The 24,861-nt window shown below is 48.4% G+C and overlaps 1 protein-coding gene across 1 annotated transcript in view; it reads left to right on the forward strand.

The window, feature by feature from the left end:
• Nucleotides 1-24,861, forward strand: part of ERN1 (endoplasmic reticulum to nucleus signaling 1) — an 81,269-nt gene that overhangs the window by 28,535 nt on the left and 27,873 nt on the right. Inside the window, exons 3-6 of the mRNA XM_005668695.4 lie at nt 17,083-17,116; nt 18,098-18,170; nt 22,213-22,285; nt 24,424-24,546. Of these exons, the coding sequence (XP_005668752.3) occupies nt 17,083-17,116; nt 18,098-18,170; nt 22,213-22,285; nt 24,424-24,546 (303 nt within the window). The remainder of the gene's footprint in view (nt 1-17,082; nt 17,117-18,097; nt 18,171-22,212; nt 22,286-24,423; nt 24,547-24,861) is intronic.

Consider the following 24,861-nt stretch of genomic DNA (forward strand, 5'->3'; position numbering starts at 1 on the left):
CTGTATTGAATTGAACGTAGTGGTGATAAGCGCCAGAGGAGAATAACGCAGGACCAAGGGCAAGGACTGGAACGGGGAGTGCCAGGTGGTGGCTGGGGAGCGGGTGGGGCGGGCGGGCTGTGATTTTATTTATTTATTTATTTTTATAAGGCTGCACCCGTGGCATATGGAAGTTCCCAGGCCAGGGGTCACATTGCAGCTGCAGCTGCCAGTCTACACCACAGCCACAGCAATGCCAGATCCCAGCCACGTCTGCGACCTACACCACAGCTCATGGTAGCGCTTATCTTTAACCTACTGAGCAAGGCCAGGGATCGAACCCGTATCCTCGTGGATACTAGTCGGATTGGTAACCTGCTGAGCCACAATGAGATCTTCCCGGGCTGTGATTTTAAACAGGGAGGCCTCACTAGAAGGCATTGTTTGAGCCAGAACTCCAAGAGGCAGGGGAGTCTTTAGGCAGAGGCCCTGGTGGGGTGGGGGTGGGGGTGGGGGTGGTGCATAAGTGGGCATGGGCTTTGGCAGGGAGCCAGAGAGGAAGGGCAGAGAAGTGGGGGTGACTGGGGTGCAGCGAGTAGGGGAGGAAGTTGAGGAGTGGGAGAGCAACTCAGAGGCCAGTCACATTAGGGACTCAGGGCCGCCTTACAGAACATTGTGTGTGTGTGTGTGTGTGTGTATTTTATATATGACATAATTTTAAAAATTGAGATATAGTTGATTTACAATATTCTATTATTAGCTTCAGGTGTACAACCTAGTGATTCAGTTTTTTTGCAGATTATATTCTGATTATTGTAAAATCCTAAGTCTAAGTCCCAAGTACAGGAAGCAGGTGTTGCCAATCTATTTTATGCATGGCAGTTTGTATCTGTTAATAATACCATACTTCTAATGCGTCCCTCTCCCCACTTCCTCTTCCCTCAGAATATTTGTCGTCCCCATCACTGCCTGAAATGCAAGTTATAGACAGTCATCTACACACACACAGCTTTAAAAAGAAATATGTTACCCATCTGCTAATCTGAAGTAGCTGGGAAGTAATTTTTAATCACATATATGTAATTTAGCATGCAAAGGCCCAGACCCATGCTGATATGCCACCTGCAATTGAATGCTATGTCTGCTGGTGCCGACCAGGGCGGCGACGGAATTTCCAAGCAGGGGAACACTTCTCATGAGATCCCAAACAAACTTCATCTTTACTTGATTTATATAGTAGCCACATTTTGAGACTATTCATTGGGTAAAATTAGGCAAAAAGTGCCTTTGTGCTTTTATGTAAAGCAGTTTAGGTTGAGGGCCCAGATAATTGTTAAAGGTTTTTGGCGCATGCGAGTGTCTGGAAGGACATCAGAGCAGCCTGCAGATGTGGGGCCACTTTCAGCTCTGCAGGGCCACCTGGCTTTCCTGGCCCCTCACCTGTAGTGCCTGCATCGCCCCTCAGTCCCTGTGACCACCAGGAAATGCCCTCACGGAGTTCCTGAGCACTGCCCATTGAGCCGTGCTGTCCCCAAGGAGACCACAGGTTTAGGGCCACCACCGGGTGGCTGGTGTTAAGGACGTTGGCTTTTCCAAAGTCATTGGAGGAATCTGAGCTGAAGAGTGATGTACCCTGATGTTACAGACTCAGTGTTTATGTCACCCTTCAGACTCATATGTTGAATCCTTATCTCCCAGTGTGATGCTATTTGGAGGTGGAGCCTTTGGGAGGTGATTAAGTTTCCATGAAGTTACGAGGGTGGTGCCCCCACGATGAGATTAGTGCCCTTATAAGAAGAGGAAGAGACCAGTAGTCCTTCTCTCTCCACCACGTGAGGACACAGCTCTCATGAGAAGGCAGCTGTCTGCTAGCCAGGAAGAGGGGTCTGCCCGGAACTCAACTGTGCTGACGCCCTAATCCTGGGCTGTGAGAAATAAGTGTCTGTTGTTTAAGCCACCCAGGCTCTAGCGTTTTGTTATGCAGACAAAGCTAAGACAGCTGGCTCCACTTTACAGGATCAGCAGGTGCTGTGTTGAGACTGAGCTGATGGGGCCAGGAGGAAACAGAGACCAGGCAGAGGCTACTGCACCAGTCCAAGCAAGGGAGGGGGTGGTCATGGACCCGAGTGGCGGTGGGGACTCCAGTTTAAAGGGAAGAAACTTGCCGATGCAGACAGGTACCTTTAAGTCATCATACGGGTTCTGTAGAATGTATACCTGTCATTCCATTTCATGGTTTCCTAATTGTTTACTTTTTTCAGGGCCCAACAAACTGGGAGGATTTTTCCCCCCCTCTCCACAGAGTGGTTTTGGCAGGTGTTTTTGTTTCTCAACCAAACATGTGTTGCTGTTCCCAGAAATGGAGATTTCTCACACCACAGTGGCAGACTACGCTTAGCACAGAAAACGAGTTTTACATTTGTTTTCAGAAACTAGTTTGAGTCCTGGCATTTTACCTTAGGTGCCGTCTTTCTAAGGTGCGATTTTGTAACTGTAGCAACACCACTGTCTGTCTCTGCAATTTCATGTTTCATTTCTGCCCTCCCAGCCCAGATATAAACTGAGAACGATGCTGTCATGCTTTGTGTTAGATTCGTTTTACAAAGCTTGTCTTAGCTTGGTGGAGTCAAGGACTTTCTTTGGTATTGCCACATCTAGTTCGGGGCTTTTTTACACTCCCCTTGAAATACAAGCTAATGCTGAGATTTGACCCTCAAATCTCCACCAAATTGCAGATTATTCTGTAGCAACCCCGACTCCCATTCCCTTGCATCGCCTTTCCCATATAGTCCCAGAGGACTGGGCCTAATTTAGAGCCATTCTTTACCAACCATAAAAATGCACTGCTGTCCCAGCCAGACCAGCCCAGACTCCTGAGGTGGCCCCTGAATGGTTAATATTGGGGATTTCTTAGGAGGGAAGGATCAGAGCAAAATTAGTTATTTGAAACTTGAAGAAAACCTCGCTTCTCGTGCTCTCCGCCTGTGCTGTCAGTCACAGCCCGCCTGGGCTGGTACAGTGATGCTCTGCTCCTTGGTCACCAGGTCTCGTCACGTGGACTCATGAAGGGTCTCCCAAATCTGGCTCCTCCTCCCTGTCCCTGTTGCCGGGGTCTTAGCCTGGCTCTCGACATCCACTTCCTGGCTAATACAACAGCCGTCTGAGAGCCGCCCCGATGCCTGTCACCCTCCCATCCACCTGCCCCGCTGCCCCAGACAAACCCCTGAAAAGAGAAATTGAGCCGTGCTGCACCCAGGATGCCGCACCCCTGCCGAAATGCTCTGGGTGTTGTGTGAAGCAGTTACCCCAGGCGCCCCCCCCATGTCGCCCGTCCATGAGGAAAGGGGGTGTTAGCCTCCATTCCAGGGGTTGGAATTTTCCGCAGCTGAGCCTTCCTGATACTGGACCCCGGGGTGACGTCTCCGCTCCTTAGCACCACACGGGGCAAGGCCCTGCACAGTCAGGCTCTCATCCACCTCCCCAGCCCCAGCCTCTTGTTGCGGCCAGGATGGCCTCTTCAGGTCTCAAAGACGCTGGACTTCTGCTTCACTCTGTCCCCGCCAGCAGCCCACAGTGTTGGACAGGCTCCTGTTCATCTGTTGTGACCCCCTTCATAGCTCCCTTCCTTGACTCCCTAAGCAGGCTGAGCCCCTCCCTCATCGGGTTCTGGAGGCATTTGGAAGAAGCCTCTGTTACAGCACTTGTTGCTCACTGTGAATTTTTTATTGCATTTGTCTTCCTCCCTCCTGGGTTGCTAACTCCGCCTTTCCCTTCAGAGGATGGGGTCTCTGGACAGTTAGGGATGCTCACTAGGCATCTGAGACGCCACTGCCGACTCACGTCCCACGGAGCCCCGAGAAACAGATGAGTCTGGGCTCTGCCTCTTCAGGATGCATCGTCATGGAAGTTTCCAAATCCAGTTTCTGATCTGGAGTTGCATGTGGCCTTTTGCAACTTTCTGCAGTGGCTTTCCTCTCCTGGCCTTTAGGCAGTGTGCACGTTCCTCCGGAGAGTCGGAGATCTGCCCTCAGATGTGTGGGGGCAGCACGAGAAGCGGCAGCTGTAGAAAGGGTGCCTTTGCATTAGTCGTTCTAATCTGTTTTCTCTCAAGGAATTTTCCAGGCTGAAACATGCCTCACTGCCTTTCTGCCTCATTGCCTAAGCACAGAAAAGTGTTGACTTGTGCTCCACTGTTTCAGAGGACTGAAAATTAAGTTGTTGAGAGGGGCTGTGAGAGAGGCCTGTTTTTGCTTTTGAGCATCTTGAAAAAATGTTTTCTTTCTCTTTTTTGGTATTTTACTTTTTTTTTTTTGTCTTTTTGTCTTTTCTAGGGCCGCACCCGCAGCACATGGAGGTTTCCAGGTTAGGGGTCGAATCGGAGCTGTAGCCACCAGCCTACACCACAGCCACAGCAACTCAGGGTCCAAGCCGCATCTGCGACCTACACCACAGCTCACAGCAACGCCGGATCCTTAACCCACTGAGCAAGACCAGGGATGGAACCTGCAACCTCATGGTTCCTAGTCGGATTCATTAACCACCGAGCCATGATGGGAACTCCGCTATTTCACCTTTTTTTTTTTTCCCCAGTATTTTACTTTTTATTGTGAAAGATTCTAAACACTTACACGCATAGAGATAATTATATCATAAACCCTCTTGTCCCATCATTCAGCTTCTCTAAGCACTAACTGGTGCCCAGTCTCGTTGATCTGGACTCCCAGTCACGTCCCTCCCACAAGCTTGGGGTTTGCTTCGGAGTAAGACATCTGCCATTAAGGAGGGGCTCCCGGGACAGCAGGCGCCACACAGAGCAGCACAGATTTCAGATCCAGTCGGCGGTCTCTGCAGCGTGGCGTGGTGGGGATCGCAATACAGGCGTGAATGTCTGAAGTACATGCTAAAAGGCCTGTTTTGGCTGCAACGTAGTTATGTCCTTTTACTTATCTTTCCATGAACACGCCCATCGCTCAAGAATGAATTCTGTGAAGTTGGTGACATCCTGAGAGGCACCGGGGTGTCGGCCCAAGCATTCAGTTGTCTCATCCTCCCCACTGTCGTTCCCTCACGATTGCTCGTAATGCTCAGTGCGTGATCGTGGGTCTGAGTCACTTCTGCCCAGGTGAAGATGTGTAAGAACATAAAGCTCAACAGCCTTTGGTGTGGGTGGCTTTTCAGATCACTTTGGTATTTCTGTATAATCATCTTTGTCGCCGTGACATCTGGGGACGTGCAGAGCTTACCTGGCAAGAAACCTCGCGGCACCCTCCGCCAGCTCTGATGAGATTTGGGATTTCATTGTGGATGTTCGGAGCTTTTGATTAGATGTCTTCTTGCTCGCCTCCAGAAGGCGGAACTTTGAGGAACGTTTGAGACTCGCTACCCTATGATTTGGGCGTTGAAGGTGTAGACGGCTGCAGTGCCTTTCCCGGGGAGGGCGGGAACAAGCAGTGCTGGCCAGGATTCCCTCACTGGTTCACCAGACCGCACGAACCCTACTGGGCGCCTTAGGCTTTGAGTTCAGGGAGAGGCGGTTAATGACCTTGTGTCTGCCGGTCATTTTTTATAAGAAAATGATGTTACACCCTTAAGCATTTTCTTGAGGAAATGGCAGGGGTTGTTTTGCATTCAGACCAACTGATCTAGTTTCACAGTCAGCCTGGATTGAAATCTTCATATCCTCTATTTTTTTTTTTTTTTTTTTTTTTGGTCTTTTTAGGGCCGCACCTGTGGCATATGGAGGTTCCCAGGCTAGGGGTCCAATCAGAGCTACAGCTGCTGGCCTACACCACAGCCACAGCCACAGCCACGCTGGATCCGAGCCGTCTCTGTGACCCACACCACAGCTCACGGCAATGCCAGATCCTTAACCCACTGAGCGAGGCCAGGGATGGCACCCATGTCCTCCTGGATGCTAGCCGGGTTTGTTATCGCTGAGCCACAGTGGGAGCTCCTCCAGGTCCTCTGTACCTCATTCCTTTCTCCCACGTCACTTTTCTGATCAGGACTAAGTCTCGCTGCTGTTTTCTTTCCCCTTCTGTTTGGTTCCTGGCCACCCCCTCCCCCGCGCGGGCTCAGGCCATCTTCCTAGGGTCACTGCCCTGCCTTCCTCACCGCTTCTTCTCTTTCTCGTTCACTGGGTCCCCAGGGCCCGCCTGTCTTACCTTCCTTCAGAGGATGGTGTCTTGTTTCTCTTTTTCTCCGATGCTGCAGGCCAGTCCCTGGTCAGTGTCCTCGGTGCCACACTGCAGAGGTTTCACCCTTTCTTCCCCATGGCCTCCCTGTCCACTAGCTGCCCCCTCTCATTTTGCTCCTCCCAAGGAACAAGGCTTTCAAGTGTTTGGCATATGGGGAGGCTTACGGGGAGCCCAAGGCAGCTGAAATTTTATTTGTGGTCTTTTGGCCCTTAAATACCTTTCAAGAGGGCCAACCTGGAACATTTTCAAATCATTGCTAGAAATGCACTTAGAAGAGGCCGGTTTGCAGAATTTCTAACTGTGTCACATGTTACTGGTACCTGGAGAAGTCTGGCAGTTAGAGAAGAGGCTGGTTTCATTTTTTATTTATTTTTTTATCTTTTTGTCTTTTGTCTTTTTAGGGCCGCACCTGTGGCATATGGAGATTCCCAGGCTAGGGGTCCACTCGGAGCTACAGCTGCCAGCCTGCACCACAGCCACAGCCACGCCAGATCCGAGCCACGTCTTTGACCTACACCCCAGCTCATGGCAACGCCAGATCCTTAACCCACTGGGCGAGTCTAGGGATTGAACCCGTAACCTCATTGGTCCTAGTCAGATTCGTTTCCTCTAGAGAGGAAGCTGGTTTTAAATGCCGGCTGGGGAGGGGCAGCTGGCTGGTTGTGTTTCAGCAGGGAGGGGGAGGAGGAGCAGGGCAATAAAAGCAGTGCCCCTCGCGATTCCGCAGCGTGTTCCGCAGCATGCCCGCCTAGCAGCAGTGTGTTCCAGAAATATTGATGCTCATCTGGGGAAGAGAAGAGAATGATCTCGCAGGGTTCCTGGAGCTCCAGTGAAATGGGCAAGCTGTTCTGGTGGCTTCTGTAATCAAAGGGATCTTTATCTTCCTACGTGAAAGGAAGTCTGCTCAGAATCACCTCCAGAGAGAGGCCGTTGGTCCCAAATTCTGGTTTGAGACAGTTATTTAAATTGTGGTTGACTCATCGGAGACCTTTTTCTGTGTTTAGGGAAGCCTGAAAGGTGCTGACAGGGCCCTCCGAGCTCCTCCCGCGGGCTCCTCTTACCTCCTCGCGCCCTGGGAAATTGTAGGATTGGGCTGTCAAGGTTTATACACAGCTGAGGGCGGCCAGGAAGAAGAGGTCTTTCTTTTCAACCTTCTGAAACGGTATTCCTCAAATAGCTTTTTTCTTTAAAAAAAATTGTTTCATTTTAGAAAAACTTCAACAGACACAAAAGTACAGAGAAGAGTGTCTTGGAACCCTGGTGCACCCAGCACTCAGCTTCAGTCCTGATGGACGGATGACCGTCCCCCCCCCCCATGTTATTTTGACACAAATGCCATATCGCTTTTTCCGTAAGTTTACATCATCTTTAAATATGAGTGCACAGACAGACCTATGCCTGGGCAGCTCTCTTTAGCTTTTATCATGCAGGGTTTCTGTGTAGAAAAGTCCTTTCTGTTGGGATAAACTCATCTAAATGACTGTCTTGCACATGCAGTATTGGGTAGCTTAACTTCCGGACTTGCTTTCATTCGGCAACAGCATTACCTGCTGAGTGTGAGAGGAGCAACGACCTGGGCAGCAGTTACACGGGAGTCCATGCTCTGGTTATTCCTTCCGCTGTCATGACCCTGGGCAGTTTCCTGTGTGTATTTCACAAGGAACAAAGTAGATGGTCCCTGCCCTATCGGGGACAGGCCCCAGATATTTGAGAACCAGAGAGGCCACACATAATTAGGTGCCTGTTGCCTGAGAAATGGGATAAGTGCATCGTAAGAACATACCAAGTACAGTGGGTGTTCAGTTTCCGATCTCCTGCAGAAAGGGGCCTTTGAAGGATGAGCGGAGTTAGATGGATGGAGCTGGGGCAGGTGATGCTGAGCACAGAAACCGACAGGGGAGCATGGGCCGGGTTTGGGGAAGAGATGTGATCAAAGAATAATCATGAGAAGAGCTGGGCCCAAAGATTTTGCAGAGCTTTGACTGCTTCAGGACTGTAGTTCCCAAATCGTGCTGAGGGACCCTGGGTGCCCCAATAAACTCTCAAGGCACTGCAGCTAGTTTAAACTTAAGAGAAACACGGGGTACTCTACAAGTCTCAAACACCATGCTCGAAGTAGTTTGTAGTGTTATTTTTCTTTCTTTCTTTCTTTTTGTCATTTTGGGGCATATGGAGATTCCCAGGCTAGGGGTCACATCAGAGCTGCAGCCGCCAGCCTACACCACAGCAGATGTGGCTTCCTCAACCTACGCTGCAGCTTGCAGTGATGCCAGATCTTTAACCCCCTGAGCAAGGCCCGAGATCGAACCCATGTCCTCATGGATACTAGTTGGGTTTGTAACCAGCTGAGCCACAATGGGAACTCTGTAGTTTGTAGTTTTAAATTTTGCTGCTTTCCTTTTGACACTGTATCTTTGCAAAGCTGAGTTTTTGGCGGTTTCTGTACAATTCAAATACCACGTGAAAACATGGCATGGTGATGAGAGCGGCCATGTCTAAGGTGAGTGTGAGATTTGGAAAGTGTGCAACACCCAAGTACACGCATCCCATTAGTGAGTCATTTTGGTTAAGAATGAAATAAACGTTTCTCTTTCAATTTACATGTGGTAATTTTTTTTCCCGTGTGGCTTCTGGGTTTGGAGACCCTAAATCCTTAAGTCCTTTTGACCTAACTGCTTGGTAACTGGGACCATCAGGTATTTCTTTTGGCCTAGGGCCCTGCGAGGAAATCCCTGAGACATTAAGGGTGCTGTGAACCAAGGAAGTCTGGGAACCTCTGACTTGAGCCACAGAGATGGAAGGCATTTGGTGGGCAGAGGGGAGCCGGTGTAGGATTTTATGTGGAGGAAAGACAGGAACAGATTCGCCTTTGTTGGTCCCCTTGGGCGGTGGGTGGGGTGCGGAATCTGAAGGGCAGAGATCTGAGCAGGGAACCGGTTAGAAGGCTGCTGTGTAGGCCCAGGAGGGAAGTGGGGACATCACATTTTGGCAGTGGTAGAGGAGAGGAAAAGGAGGACAGGTTTTTGAGAAAGGTTTCAGTAGGTCGATCCTTATAAAAGCATCTCATTGGATGGGAGAGGATTAGAATTAAGAGGAGGGGAGGAGTTCCCGTCATGGCACAGTGGTTAAAGAATCTGACTAGGAACCACGAGGTTGCAGGTTCGATCCCTGGCCTTGCTCAGTGGGTTAAGGATCCCGCGTTGCTATGGCTGTGGCTGTGGTGTAGGCCGGTGGCTACAGCTCTGATTGGACCCCTAGCCTGGGAACCTCCATATGCCATGGGAGGGGCCCAAGAAATGGCAAAAAGACAAAAAAAAAAAAAAAATGAATTAAGAGAAGGGGAGAGTGGAGAAAAACTCTGAGATTCCAGATTGTATGACCAGGTAGAAGGACGGTCAGAGAGTCGATCTGGGGGATGCAGAGGAGGAACCGTTTTGGGGGTACCCCATAAACAGTTGGAAATCGGACTGGGTCATGGACTCCACAGGCAACGTTGTCGGGTGCCATGTGGAAACCTAGTAAAGATTTGTAAGAGTTCGTTAAGAGTCCGTCGCTGGAACTTGGCGCTGGCAGTTTGGACCTTATTCGGAGGGGAGGGTCCAGAGAGCAGCACATTGAGAAGGTGCCGCAGTTAGAGCGTGAAACGGAGGCTCTGGAGCAGCGCTCTCCCAGCACGGTTCAGTCTCAAGGACGTTACGTGTGTTAGAAAAGTGGATTCCTTGGTGCTACCCATGGAATCAGCTTCCTGGGGGAAAGACCCAGGAGTCAACATTTAAAAATTTTATAGGTAACTTTGTATTCCATTCCCACCTTGCTGGTGGGAATATAAAATCATACAGCCACTTTGGAGAACAGTTTGGCAGTTTCTTATCAAGTCAAATGTAAACAATATGGCTCAGCCATTCTACTCCTAGGTATTTTCCCAAGAGAGATGAAAACATAGGTCCAAAGACTTGTATACAAATGTTCCTAGCAGCTTTATTCATGTTTTTCCAGCCCCAAACTAGAGTAACCCAAAGTCCATCAACAGATAAAGTGTTGTGTCTACACAATGGTATGTATACAGTGGAGTACTATTCAGCAACAAAAAAGAACTGATACATGCAACAGTAGGGATGAATTTCACCAATGATGCAGAGGGAAAGAAGCCAGGCACAAAAGGGAACCTTCTGTATGAATTCCATTTGTGAAATTTTAGAACAAACATAACGAATCCATAGATGGTTGTCTGGGCTGGGGGTTGGAAATAATGAATCCAAGGGGGTATGAGAAAATGTTTTGGGGTGACGGAAATATCCTCTATCGTGATCCTGAGGGTAGCTGTGTGGATGTACATGTTTTTCAAGAGTCGTTGAACAACTTGAAAAACACGGATGTATTTAGGAGAGAACGGGGAGCATGCGTGAAGGGGGATGGGCAGAGGCTTGGTGTGTTTGTAGGCAGAGGGGGAGCAGTTAGCCAGAAGGTCTTGAAGATCCTTGGAGACAGGGTACCATCTAGGGGTTCCGGATACATGAGTGTGAAATATCTAGAAAGCATTGTCCTTTTATTTTTCATTTTTTTTTTTTAATACCTGCACCTGAGGCATTAGGAAGTTCCCGGGCTAGGGGTCAAATCTAAGCTGCAGGCCTGTACCACAGCCACAGCAATGCAGGATCCCAGCCGCATCTGCCACCTACACCACAGCTTGGGGCAACGATGGATCCTTAACCCACGGAGCGAGGCCAGGGATCGAATTCACATCCTCATGGATACTATGTCAGGTTCTTAACCCACTGAGCCACAACAGGAACTCCCACACTGTCCTTTCATAGAGCTGTAAAGGGAAGGGTAGTGGAGTTGGGGGAACCAGGGGCCTGGAGGTAGGAGAGCTCCCTCTGCGCCCTGCACGTCCCCTGTGCCACAAGAAGGGGTCACATGTGGAGAGGAAGGGGCCTCGGGGCAAGGAGTGAAGGTTGGAAACACCAGCTGCGAGGGACGGGGAGCAGAGGCCGACCAGGAAGAAGGTAAACTTACCTCCTACGACCTGGGGCCATAGATATATACTGGCGTAGACGTATATACTGGCATAGACATATATACTGGCATAGATATATATACTGGCATAGATATATACTGGCATAGATATATACTGGCATAGACATATATACTGGCATATACTGGCATAGACGTATATACTGGCATAGACATATATACTGGCATAGACATATATACTGGCATAGATATATACTGGCATAGACATATATACTGGCATAGACATATATACTGGCATAGATATATACTGGCATAGACGTATATACTGGCATAGACATATATACTGGCCTCTCCACAAGCGATGGTCCTGTTTTCTTTGGCAGTGCTCAGAAGCTTGGGTGGTGGGAAGGGGATTGCTGGGTGGATGCTGGGTTGACAGTTGATAGAACAGAGCTGCTGGGTTGTAGAAATGATCAATGATGGGAGCCCAGGCAGGACAGGAGTAAAAGTAGGAAGGAAATAAACATTTACTGATCGCTCCATTCGGTGAATATATTGAGCACCTCTTGTGTGCCAGGCACTGTTTTAGATGTTGGGGGTAGATCGGACAACAAAAATAAACCTGAGCCCCCGTGGACCTTCCAGTGGCTAGAGTCAGACATTAAAGAAATATGTCAAATGCACAGAACATCAGAGATGGTAAATGTCGTGGAGAAAAACTAAGCAGGGAAGAAAAGTAGGGAATCTGGGGGCGGGGGTAGGAGGTGGTCATGGAAGACCCCTCCAAGATGGTGCCATCTGACCTAGGCAGAGGGAAGAGCAGATGCAAAGGCCCCGAGGCAGGCAGGCCTGGCGCATTGGAGGAACACCCTGTGCTCCAGCGCGGCGGGAGGACATGCCGGGAGAGCGCCGGGTGGGTGTGGGGGGCTGGGGGGATTCCTAGGCCTCTGCTGAGGGGGATGGGACCCACCAAAGGGGTGTGAGCGACACCAGCATAATCCGATGTGTATCTTCAGAAGGATCACTCTCCTCTGCTGAAGCCCTGACTTCCAGTCTTAACGAATATTTAATCCTTACAGAATCCTCATGCACACTCCCCGTGAGTTTGGTGCTATTAGCTCTCCTCCTTCCTCCCTTCCCCTTCCTTCCTTCCTCTTTCTTTCTTCTTCTTTCCTTTCTTTCTTTCTTTCTCTCTCTCTCTCTCTTTCTCTCGTTCTCTCTTTCTCTCTTCTCTTTACTGATGAGGAAATTGAAGCTCAGAGAGATGAACTAACTTTGCCGAGGTCCCTCAGGTGGTAATTGGCAGAGACTTAAGCCTACATTTTTCTGAGTCCAAAGGCCACAAAGACTAGGGGAAAAGGGTGCACTTGGGAGAAAAGGGGATCCAGTGATGCTGAAGGGACACTGGGAGTAGGAAACAGAAGGATGGTCATTACAGATATTGACCACGGGGTTTGGCAGCTGGGGGGGAAATGAGTGTCAGCAGTGTGGTTTGAGGCCTGCCTGTCAAAATTTTAGGAGGGAACAGTGTTAAGAGCCAAGCTGGTCTGGAGAGAAAGATGGGTGTGGATGTGTGGTTTGGGCAAGTGGTGGTTGAGGTGCTGGTAGGAGAGGGTGGAAATGTCCAGTTGGTCCAGAAAGAATTGATCAAGAGATGGGGACCTAGAATGTCCCATCATGGTTGTGGTGGAAGCTGCAGGGGTGGATGTGCTCTTGGAGAGAACTGAGGGCAGAATCTGTTGGAGTAAGGATGGGGGTGGGGGAGAGAGATGAGTGAAAGAGCAGACAGTTCAGGGCTGCGGAAGCCAGGAGGTGGGTGGGGGGCTTCAAGGAGGCGCGGGGGGGTGGGGGAAACCACGTGGTCTGAGGCAGCAGGCACGTGGGTTGTCCAAGGGCTGGCGAGGTAGCAGAAAGGGTAGAGCTATTGGTGCCAATGGACCAAGACTTTAAGAAGGGAGCAGAGTCAGGTGTGCATTTGGGACCCCGTACAGAGGGAGAAGGTATGAGGTTTGAGAGAGGGTGAGGTAGAGGATGAAAGTAAAACGGTATTCTTGGAAAGGCAGAAATTCACTCCTTTTGGAAATAAAAATGGTTGCCTTTTTACCCTTATGAACTTGGACAAAGGAAGGATGTGAACATCTTTTTTTTTTTTTTAAATATGGCCACACCTGCCAAGCGATTGAATCCAAGCCACAGCTGCAGCTCCTTTAACCCATCTCACCCGTCTGAGGATCAAACCCTTGCCTCTGCAGCGACTTGAGTCACTGCAGTTGGATTCTATTTTATTTTTTATTTTTTCGCTTTTTTGAGGGCCACATGTGTGGCATATGGAAGTTCCCAGGGCTAGGGATTGAATTAGAGCTGCAGCTACCAGCCTACACCACAGCCGGATCCGAGCTATGTCTGTGATCTAGGGTGCAGCTCACAGCAACACCGGATCCTTAACCCACTGAGCTGTGATGGGCACTCCTTGCAGTTGGATTCCTAACCCACTGCACCACGCTGGGAACTCTGTGAACATCTACCCTGAGCCATTTTTTGCCTCAGGTTGAAAAGGAGGATTTGATCCGCACAAAACAGGAGCCATAAGTGTCACTGCACCTTGCCCACGTTTCTCCAGGTATAAAGTTGTGGTGTTTCAGGCCTGAGCTGGACCCATGAGAGGAACCGAGTCCAGTGGCAGTGCCCAGGGAAGCAGTGGGCTGATCCGTTTCTCCCTGTCTTAATCCTGGAGGCCAAACACTGAGTACAGTTTTTTTGTTTTTTGTTTTTTTTTTTCCCCTCTTCTGATATTTTTACCTTTACCTTGAACAACACCCATTTTTACACTTGTAATCTTTTTTTTTTCTTTTCTCATTCCGAAAGTAAAACAGCTTCCTGAGATAGCTTTTACCCTTATCAGCCTCCCTAGAGATAGAGAGGCCTATTTTGCGGCAGCTTGTTTATAGCTTAGAGTTGGGCCACTGTTTCTTTTCACATGGCTGATTTTTTATTTTATTTTTTTCAGATTAAGAATCTTGCCTGATACCAGTTCCCATTATTAAATCCCAAACTCCTCTTTCATGTTGGGCTTTCATTGTACATTTTCAGATGCTGCTTTTGACTTTTATTTTGCTGGCTTTCCAACTACTTTTATCTTTAACCTTTTCTATTACCGAAAAGTTCAAGCATATGTAGAGAGGACAGTAAAGTATTAGGCCAGCGCTGTCAATTCTATCTTTGAAACAGTCATCGACAAGCTGCCGGTTTTTTTTTTGCTTTATCTGCCTTCCTCCCATATGATTTCTTTTCCTGTAGTATTTTAAAGTGAATCTCAGACTCAAATGATCCTTTAAGAAAAAAAAAGTGAAGTTCCCGCTGTGGTGCAGCGGGATCGGTGGTGTCTTGGGAGTGCTGGGACCCGGGTTTGATCCCCAGCCTGGTGCAGTGCGTTAAGGATCCGGCATTGCCCCAGCTTAGGTTGCTCCTGCGGCTCAGATCTGATCCCTGGCCTGGGAACTTCATATGCCGCAGGGCCAAAAAAGAAAAAAAAAAAAGCAGACTAGGGCGTTAAACATTTGCTCACCCCCAGCAGACCTGTTTTAACAGTGCTTCTGTGCCATGGCCTGCAGCTCTGCAGGTGTTTATTCCCGGAGTCCTACTTTACCAGTGGATGGAAAGGCGCCCCTGCAGGAGTTCATGTCCCCCTAAGCCTAGGAGAAAGCTTGGCTCCTACACACCTGTGCAGGTGCCCACCTGCCCCTCCCTTTCTCCTGCCGGCGGCCTGTGTCTTAACTGGAAGCTTGCTGGCACAGGGCAGACCTTGAGGCCTCCGTGCCAGATAACCAGTGAAATAAGCCCTGGAAAACCAGGAAAGGCTATGCCAGAGGACGCGTCCCCAACAGCGAGCAAACGCTGTCCAGCAAAGATAAGCTCAGGCACTGGAGTGGAAATCCTGTTGGTCTCCACACGTTGCTTCCAGTGAATCTGCTCGGATCCGGTGGTGTCCTCCTCCTCTGGGTTTATCTGTGAGACCTTGAAGTGGCTGAAATGAACAAAAAACAACGCCCCCTTGACAGCTGGGTCTTCTCTGGAATCTGCCTTCTGGCTCTGCCTGGCGTGCATCAGAGAAACTGGGTTGTAATTGCTTTTTGACTCGGTTGGCTGGGGTGGGTGCCTGTGCCCGTGTTTCCTGCCTCTTGCATCAGTTTGTTTGTGAGAGGGCACCGCGAGGTGAGGTGATTACTGGGAACGAGAAACATGTGCTTGCTGACTGAAAGTTCCTCCTGTTTCCTGAAGTGCTTTTGGTTTTAATGAATTGTTTGTTTGCTGCCCACAGACCGCATGGGGTGTGTGCGCTTCTGGTGTCGTGAGCGCGGTATGCCTGCGTGTCGGAGCTGGGCTCCTAAGGCAAAGCCGGCATGTGATAAGACTTGAAAGAGTTTTTTCTCATCTGAGAATCCCAGCCGACCAGGGTCGTTGGACAGCTGTCTGTCCCCGTAAACAGAGCCCGTGGAGCCTGGAACTCTACCCCAAACCAGATCACTGTATTTGCCGTCCCCATCCCGGCTTTGAAGTTGGGGACAGCACGGCTGTCCAGCCCATGGGGTCTCGAGCGCCGGAAGTGCCTCATCGCTGTGTGGTCTCACGCCTGTCGATTCTAGCTGTTCAGGCACTGCTGTGTCGGCTCCCTCTCACCCCCGCACCCTGAGGAACCGGGAGGTTCTAGGGAGGGAGAGAGTCTGCCTTTTTGACTATTGCAAATATTAAAATTAATTTGGTGATACAGTTTTTTTTCCCCTATTTCAAAAGTAGTATCTACTTTCGTAGGAATTTGGGGAAATGTGGAAAAGGTGGGGGAGTCATTTATATTTCCAACAAAGATAACTTGCAATTAGCATTTTTTTTTGCCTTTCCATCTAGTTTTCTTAATGCACATTGAAGGTTTTTCTCCTCAGCTGCACGAATACTCTAGGCACAAGGTTCTTTTCTCCTGAACATGATAGTATAACGATGTATACATGTTTCTTAAACTTTATAAGCCCTTTTAGAAGCCTTGATTTTCTGCCAAGTGGACACTCCATAATTTAACCACATCACTGAGTAGTCAGGTTGTTTGTGACGCTACTGTGAGGATCCTTATACAGAAAGCATTTTCTATATTTTGTGTTGTTTTATTTATTTTTATTTTATTTTTTTTTGTCTTTTTAGGACCGCACCCACAGCGGAAGTTCCCAGGCTAGGTGTTGAATCAGACCTACAGCTGCCAGCCTACACCACAGCCACAGCAACGCAGGATCCTTAACCCACTGAGCGAGGCCAGGGTTCGAACCCACAACCTCATGGTTACTAGTCGGATTTGTTTCCACTGCCCACCATGGGAATTCCTTGTGTTGTTTTTAAAGTAGATTTTATGGAAATGGTTTCATGGATCAAAGGGAATCAAGAAGAATAAATACTCAAAAAACTCTAAAATCATCGTGTTGCTGCCCCAAAGGGGGGAACCCATTTACCATCCATTCGGATTCATCAGCAGCAAAAGTGCTTCCCAAGCCACGGTTTTGCTTCTTCTAGTGGGACTCTCTAGTACCACGCCGGGCATCTGCCAACGAGATAGTTGAGGCTTTAGAAGTCCTGGATGTGTCAGATGGTGACCCTTTGTCCACTGTGGGTTGTCACTGGGGCTTCCTTCTACGTCCAGCCCCCAAGTTACATGCACCGTTTCTTGACCGCAGTTCCATTCGGCTCCCAGCCCTCTCTCCAACCTCGGTGACCGTCAAAAGAGCATACTTGTTGTTTTTGTGTGTGAGTTTTCTAAAGTGCCTTCACCTACGTTATCTCATGTAGATAAATTTCAGTTTCTGGTCCCTCTTGTGACCTGGTCCTGGGAACTCTAGGCATCTTGACATCTTTGAGTCTGTCTGATGATGCCTTTGTTGTTCTTTTTGCACAGATCCAGTCCTGCAGGTTCCAACGCATGTCGAAGAGTAAGTTTTCTCATTTGCTTCAGCGCTTCCCTTTCATTCACTTTCTATTTTATTCCATCAGTATTTTTGTAGCTAGTTGCTGGGAGCACATCTCTGTGCAAATGCAAGGTAGACCGCGAGTGACTGAGAGGAGCAAGCCTTGCAGCTGCTGCGATAGACGCCTGTGTTGGGGAGAAGGGCGGGGAGTTCCTTGGTGGGGAGAGGTATTCAAAAGGCTTGTTTGAGATGTCACTTAAGCCAGACTTTGCACTTAAGCTCCCCAAATCCTCAGGAGGGTCCGGGGGTCTTTGGATCTCTCCCTCTTCGCGTGCTAAACCATGGAGAGGGGACGTGAAGGTGACCCGTGTTGGAGTAAACATGGATGGCACCTCTGAGAACCTCGGATGATGCTGTATCCGGGGTGGAGAAAAGGCTCGGCACGGGGTTTCTGAGTCACTAGTCGTAGTTCAGTCATCAGCAGGTTAACTTTACCCAAAGGGCACCTTGAAGCTGCTTCCTGGGAAGCTACTGCTGAGACCCTGACCCATCCCCTTGGCAGGCTCTTTCTCATGTCCAGCTTTACGAGTCTGCTTTTATTGCCTCCTAAAAATAAATGTTTGTTGACCGCAGAAGGTAGATTTGTCCTCCCTGTTTGTGTACCATGCCAGGCCATTAAATATTAGTTGTTGGAGTTCTGTATACAGTTGACTTGGAAATGGAAAAGGTCCTTTTCCCTTATTTCACCTTCTTCCAGCCTGCTTTGCCCCAACGATGGTGTGTTTTTCTGAGGTTTTGTACTGGCTTTCCTTTGCATCGCCACCATGAGGATATTTTATTATCTGTGGCTAAAGTGAAAGAGCAGTAGATGAAATTATCATATGCACACATATAAACGCACACCCCTTCCCCCCTCCCCGCCCGTCACGGCTTTGCTTGGCTTTGGTATCTTGTTCCGTGTCCTGGGCTATAATCTACCATTGATACTTTTTGCTTGATCTCTAGGCCTGCCTTCCTCCCAGATCCCAATGATGGCAGCCTGTATACACTTGGGGGCAAGAATAATGAAGGCCTGACGGTGAGTGTATTCAGCTTCTGTGTACTCTGGATGTTCTGGACCAGTGACCTTCAACTGCAGCTGTGCATTGAGATTTCCTGCAAGCCTAAAAAAAAAAAAATCTGGGGATTCTGATTCAGGTGGTCTGGAGTAGGGCCTGGGTATCAATATCTTTTCACAGCTTCCTTGATGAGCTTTTGAATGTATAGCCCAGAGTTCAGAAGCATTGATCTTGACGGGCAGGTTCTCATGGCTCAGCCAGCACACTGGAAGGCCGTGCTACTCCCTTCAGTAACAGAGCTCACTTGGGCTAGTGATTTTTTTTGTTTTGTTTTGTATTTTTAAGGGCCACACCCACAGCATATGGAGGTTCCCAGGCTAGGGGTTGAATAGGAGCTGTGGCCACCAGCCTATACCACAGCCACAGCAACGCCAGATCTGAGCTGCATCTGAGGCCTACTGCTGTAGCTTGTGGCAACGCTGGATCCATAATCCACTGAGTGAGGTCAGGTATGGAACCCACATCCCCATGGATACTAGTTGGGATACTAGCCACAACAGGAGCTCAGGCTAATGATTCTTAATGGGGGTGGGGGGCTGTAGTTTGAAACACTCTCTGCCCCCCAAAGTAGACATCGCTTTGTTGGGGGCGGGAGGCAGAGGCATGTAATATTCCATTCCCATCTCCATTTGAGAATCTAGACCTGGAGAGCTCCAAAAAATACTGTCTAGGAGTTCCCTGGTGGCTCAGAGGGTTAAGGATTTGGCATTGTCATTCCTGTGTGCAGGTTGGATCCCTGGCCCAAGAACTTCCACATGCCACAAGCATGGCCAAAACAAACAGTCAAACAAAACACTGTCTAGTTGCAATCCCGAAGTCTCCATTTAACGGACACTAGTCATCAGGATTTTTCAAAAGCCTCCCAGACAATAGAATTTAGAAACAGGCCCACACATAGGGTCATCTGCTTTATGACAAAGGTGATAGACACTGCAGTGCAGTGGGGAAGGATGGTCTTTTCTTCGATAAATGGTTTGGGTCAATTGGGATATCCATATGGAAAAAAATCCTAACGCCTGCCTCCCACCAGATACATAAAACTCAGTTCCGGAGAGATTTTATCTTTTTTGTGTGTGTGTCTTTTTGGGGCTGCACCCACGGCATATGGAGGTTCCCAGGCTAGGGGTTCAATCGAAGCTGTAGCTGCAGGCCTACACCACAGCCAAAGCATTGCGGGGTCTGAGCCCCATTTGCGACCTACACCACAGCTCATGGCAATGCAGAATCCTTAACCCACTGAGCAAGGCCAGGGATTGAACCCACAACCTCATGGTTCCTAGTCAGATTCGTTAACCACTGCGCCACGATGGGAACTCCCTGAGAAATCCTATCTAAATGTGAACTGTAAAACAAAACTTTAAGAAAAAGGAGGAGTGCAACATTTTCATGACCTTAGAGACTAGCTAAAAGATTCTTCAATTGGACACAACAAAACACTCCACACTGACCATAAAAGAGAAAATTGATACATTGTCTTTTATTAACATTATGATTTTGTCTTTATTAAAAGGCACCTTTATTAAAAGGCAGGCCACAACGTATTTGCAAAATATATATCCAACAAGGATTCATATTCAGAATGTATAAAGATATGCCTATGGGTTATTAAGAAAAGACAACCCAATAGAAAACTAGAAAAACAGCAAAAGAGGATATCCAAATGGTCAATAAACATATGAAAAGATAGTGATCAGTCATGAGGGAAATGCAAATTCAAAAATGCCAATAAACAAGGAGTTCTCCTATGACACGGCAGGTTAGGGATCCGGCACTGTCACTGCAGCAGCTGGGGTCACAGCTGTGGCATGGGTTCAGTCGCTGGCCTGGGAACTTCCACGTGCTGTGGGTGCGGTAAAAAAAAAAAAAATGCAAATAAAACGTCACTGTGGCATACTACTACCCACTCATTAGAATGGCTAAAATGAGAAAGATGGAAAAACAAAACAGGTGTTGGAGGGCAGTGGAGCAACGAGAACGCTAACCCACTACTGGTGGACGTGCAAACTGGTGTTACCAGTTTGGAAAAGACGTGTGCTATCTCAAAGCTTCATGACCCAGTAAGTTCCTCCCAGCTTATATACCCAACAGAAATGTGTGTGTGTGTTCACCAAAGACAAGGACCCAAATAAATATACTGTGGCTCTTTATAATATCCCCAAAGTGAACACCACCCAAATGCCATCAGTACTAGATGGGAATGAATAAATGATGGAAGAGTCATAGAATTTAAGAGTCTACAACCGAAGAGAACAAACAATCTGTGACTCTGCACAACAGTATGCATGAACCTCACCAAGAAGCTTGGACAAAAGACCAGCGAGAAGGGCCACCACTGAATGATTCACTCCTGTAAAGCCCGAAGACAGGAAAAACTAGTCTCTGCTGTTTTGAAGTTGGGACAGTGGTTTATTACGCTGGGAGGGGTGTGGTTATGACTGGAAGAGAGGGCAAGAAGGGGGCTTCCAGAGCCCTGGAAATGTTCCATTTCTTCGTCTGGGTGCTAGTTGCATGGGTGCGTTTTTCCCTTTGCAAAATTTAACTGAGCTGTAACTGACAGAGGCTCTGTTTGAAGGTTCTGCTTTAGTAGAAAGTTGTAAAAGCCTCTCAGAGACTCTGACATGCAGCCAAGGTTGAAAACCACCTTGCGTGTCCTGTGAATTCTAACTTGGGTATTTCATGATTATTTTCGGAGGCCTTTATGTAAGTTGTCTCAGCAGCCCTCTGGGATATAGTTGTTAGTTCCCTCTGCAGCAGAGGTGTGGAACCTGTGCCCAGAGAAGTGAAGGGATGTGCCCAAGGCTAGAGCATCAGGTGTTGGAAGGAGGCTCAATACCTCACCTTCCAAAGGATGCTCTTCCCGCCTTCCACAAGTCTCCCCGTGTGGTGCTTTAGCATCTCCAGGGACCACGAGTTTCCAGCTTGGGCCTCGAAGCTCAGCAGACAGCCCCCACTCCAGACTGGAAACCTTGCAACAGCTTTCTGGTCCTCAGAAACATCTGGCAGAAACTCAGTCATCACAGTCTCTTCTTGGCATCTTTCCTTTTCTAAAGCATAGTTAAAATGTTGGGAAGATGGGGAAAATCCACATTATTGGTTATATCTAAAGTTCTGTTTATTAAAACTCGAGTGAAATCTTTGCTTTGTTGGAGAAAAAGGTGACAGTGTCATTAGAAGCAGGTTTCTATAGACCGGTTTCAAGAACACAAAATGTTCCAAAAATAAAGTGTTCTGAAACAAACATTAACCAAAAGAACTCATCAGATGTCAGCTGTAGACTCAGAAGAATCGGTTTTATGATGAAATGCAGTTGAAACGTGGATTACTCTGGATTTCTTTTCCTGGCACCTAACATAACTTCCTTTTAACACCCAAAGGCCCAGTTTTCTTCTGTTTTTCAGTTGAGCATTATTTGCTGAAGAAAACACGAAAACTTCTTTTACCACCTCAAACTCCTGTGTAGCCCACGTGGTACAGGCTCCTCCTTCTCCTGAGGCTCCAGTTGGGCACCCAGGTTGCTGCTCGAGAGAGGAGCCTTCTGGCCACTCCCACTCGAAGGAGCAGTTTCTATCCAGTCTAGCCTGCTCTGGGCCAATTCTCCAAAACAGGACAATTTTCCAAGACAAGACAATTCTTCTGGCCACCCTCACCCCATCTTAGAATTTCAGAGATTGTGTAACTCTCCATGTTTGTGTGCCTTTTCAGAAGAGGTTTGTGCCATCCCTGGAAGTGCTCTGGACAAGCGACGTCGAGGGGCTTATCAAATAAAAGAATTAGTGTTTATAGCGCCCAGGACCTGGGAGCCTCAGCTTGTCCAAAGTGGAGATGGGAGCCTGGGGTACTCGCTTCTCCTTGGTTTCCCGGCAGGAAAACCCCCATCCACCATCAACCGTGCTTCTCTCTTTTTAGCAGAGTTGGGTAACAGAAACAGACAGTGCAGTGACCTTGTAATAATTGCACAAGACTTGGTTAACTCCTTTTCCCCTTTGCCTCTTTTTTTTAAAGAAACTTCCCTTTACGATCCCAGAGTTGGTGCAGGCATCCCCGTGCCGAAGTTCGGATGGAATTCTCTACATGGGTAAGAGTTCCTGTTTTCGACACTGAAACCTGATCTCTGTGGCAATGAGCCCCCAGAAGCTGGGGAAGCGGCGGGTCTGAGAGGGAGGTGTACAGCCACCCCCCACCCCACCCCATCCCTTCTGGGAAAGGTCTTTCTTGCCTGGCTTGCGCTGCTTCGCACCAGGATCAGCTGACCAATTAAGAAAGGGTTCCCTCCACTTGGGAGCCGACTTGACACCATTAATATGGTTATTCATTTAACAAGCTTTTAGCTGCTGTGTTGACCTACCCCTGTGATTTAAAGATTGCAACATACCCAGAAGCAACTGGATGAAATTTAAAGTGAATACTATAGTCTGAGCCAAGAAAGGGAAGCCAGGCTCTGCCTATTAATTATAGGGCTTTCTCAGTATTTCCTGCTATCAGAATATTGGGTAAAAACAGCACTTAACAGCTAGCTTAGATAAGGCCTTCATACCTACCGGGGTCACGTCTTTCAAAGCATCGAATCAGCCGCTTTTCTTTTATTATGTTGCTGCCAAAATGTCGACAAAAATGCCTTGTAACACAAAGGAGAGCCGTATTTATCTTAAAAGTGTAGTAATGATAATATCCTGTGTTTATAAAGCTTTCTGAGGACCTGCAAGTGCTTATTGCCTATTCTTGCCTCAGGAGCTTTGTGTGTGTTTCTGGGCCTCAAGCGCAGGCTCAGGCTGGAGTTTTAGTTTTTGTCTAAGGAGACCAGGGCTCTTCCCCCACACCCCCACCCCCTCTTCAGCAGGAGGAAGCCTCCAGCCTGGGGAGTCAGAGAAGGCAATGAGCACAGGCTTCCTCTCTGCTCCGGGCCATGCCCCGGGCCCATCTGAACATCATCTGTGTCTCTGTTTTCCGTTTGGGCTTCCAGCTCTGGCCAGCCATTCATCACTTAGGGTGCATTTAAAATTGTGGCAGTTGCCCAATCCATCCATAAAAGGGGTAGCTGAGTTAAACAGACTGGGATGGTCCTTGAAGTAACCAGAAGGGCGCCAAGCCAGACGGAAAGGGGTTCTGGTCACAGCTGTGTGGCTATGTCTTCCTCTTCGTCTTCAGATCTTTTTCATATTAAGACTTTGTCATTGAGAACAGGAAGTTAGGATCCATGGACAAGTTTCAGACACGTGGACTGGGCATGTATGCTACATCTGTCCGAACCAATTGTATAGCGTTAGCAAATTCCAAAGCCCTGTGCTCTTGCTGGCATCTCAGTGCTCTACTTCCAAGCGCCCCTCGAAATAGGAACCTGGGCCAGTAAGGTGGGAAGAGACAAGTGACCAGAGGCCACGCCTCACAAAACAGATGTGTGCACATCACGGTGCAGGTGACCTCCAGGTGGGAGCTGTATTAATCTTGAACTCGCCGTGGTAATAAGATCCTGCACCTTCCCAGCAGCTGTCTTAGGAACTGGCCGTTACCAGGATGCTCCGGTGTATCTAACCCGTAAGGACGTACGCTTGGAGTTTTCCTATTCGTGTTGTCTGGCTGCGATGTCCACCTGTTCATACCTTTTAATTAGCTGACTGAGGGGAGGGTGTAGCATGTGGCTGGGGAGTCGCTTACTGGCTGGGGTCATAGCCGAGATAACTTGGCCTCATTAGCACCAGCTTGCCACCAACTCTACTGCCTGGTCACAGAGACCAGCCAATTAGAGGTATAAACAGTAACTGTAAATGCTCTTTACATGAGGGCTCATTAGTAGGGACGTTGAGATCCCTGAGTGATGGTTACCAGGGAGATGAACCCCTGGGCCCATTTCTGGATTTATGTAGATCCTAGTCTATGGGAAAGGGATTGCCTTCACAGGCCAGATTTTTCAAATGTAAGGCCACTCATCAAAGCAATAAAACCTGTGAGTTATCACGTTATTGGGCTTGGAGAAATTTTTATACCATGACTCGGTAATTAAATTGTTATAAGACCGGGCGGCCCAAGAAGTCTTATTATCGCCACGTTACCATTAACCTCGTTGCCCTCGGAGCATCACGGAAACATCTTCAACATCATAAGAATTTCAGGCCTGTCTCTCAGCGCAGAGAACAACTTGGACCGCTAGTTTGGCAGTGGTATTTTTTTTCCATGTCGGGTGAGTGTAAACCACAGCGTGTCCTTGTGACCTTGCAGGTAAGAAGCAGGACATCTGGTATGTAATTGACCTCCTGACCGGAGAGAAGCAGCAGACTTTGTCATCGGCCTTTGCAGACAGTCTCTGCCCATCAACCTCTCTTCTGTATCTTGGGCGGACAGGTAAGAAGGAACTTTTCATTGTGTCCTGGTAATGGCCAGTTCCTGTTTGCAAAAAAGGACCTGAAGTGGCCTCCCCATGGCTCTCTGCCTCCAGGCTTCATTCTCCAGAAGGGGGCCAGAGCAGAGCACTCTTCTCCACGCACAGATGGGACCACGTTGTTCCCCTTTATAAGACCCCTCAGCATTGTTCCCCTTTGTAAGACCTCAGAAGCGGCTCTCCTTGCCTGAGGATTATAGCCCAACCAGCACCACAGCCCGCAAAGTCCCCAAGATGCAGCTGCTACCTTTTTTTTTTTTTTTTTTTTTTGTCTTTTT

The sequence above is a fragment of the Sus scrofa genome, chromosome 12, assembly GCF_054392235.1.
Source record: "Sus scrofa isolate SSC_HxYL_T2T_F1_AM1 chromosome 12, Sscrofa_HxYL_maternal_Yorkshire_Landrace_v2.0, whole genome shotgun sequence".
NCBI classification, from domain to species: Eukaryota; Metazoa; Chordata; class Mammalia; order Artiodactyla; family Suidae; genus Sus; species Sus scrofa.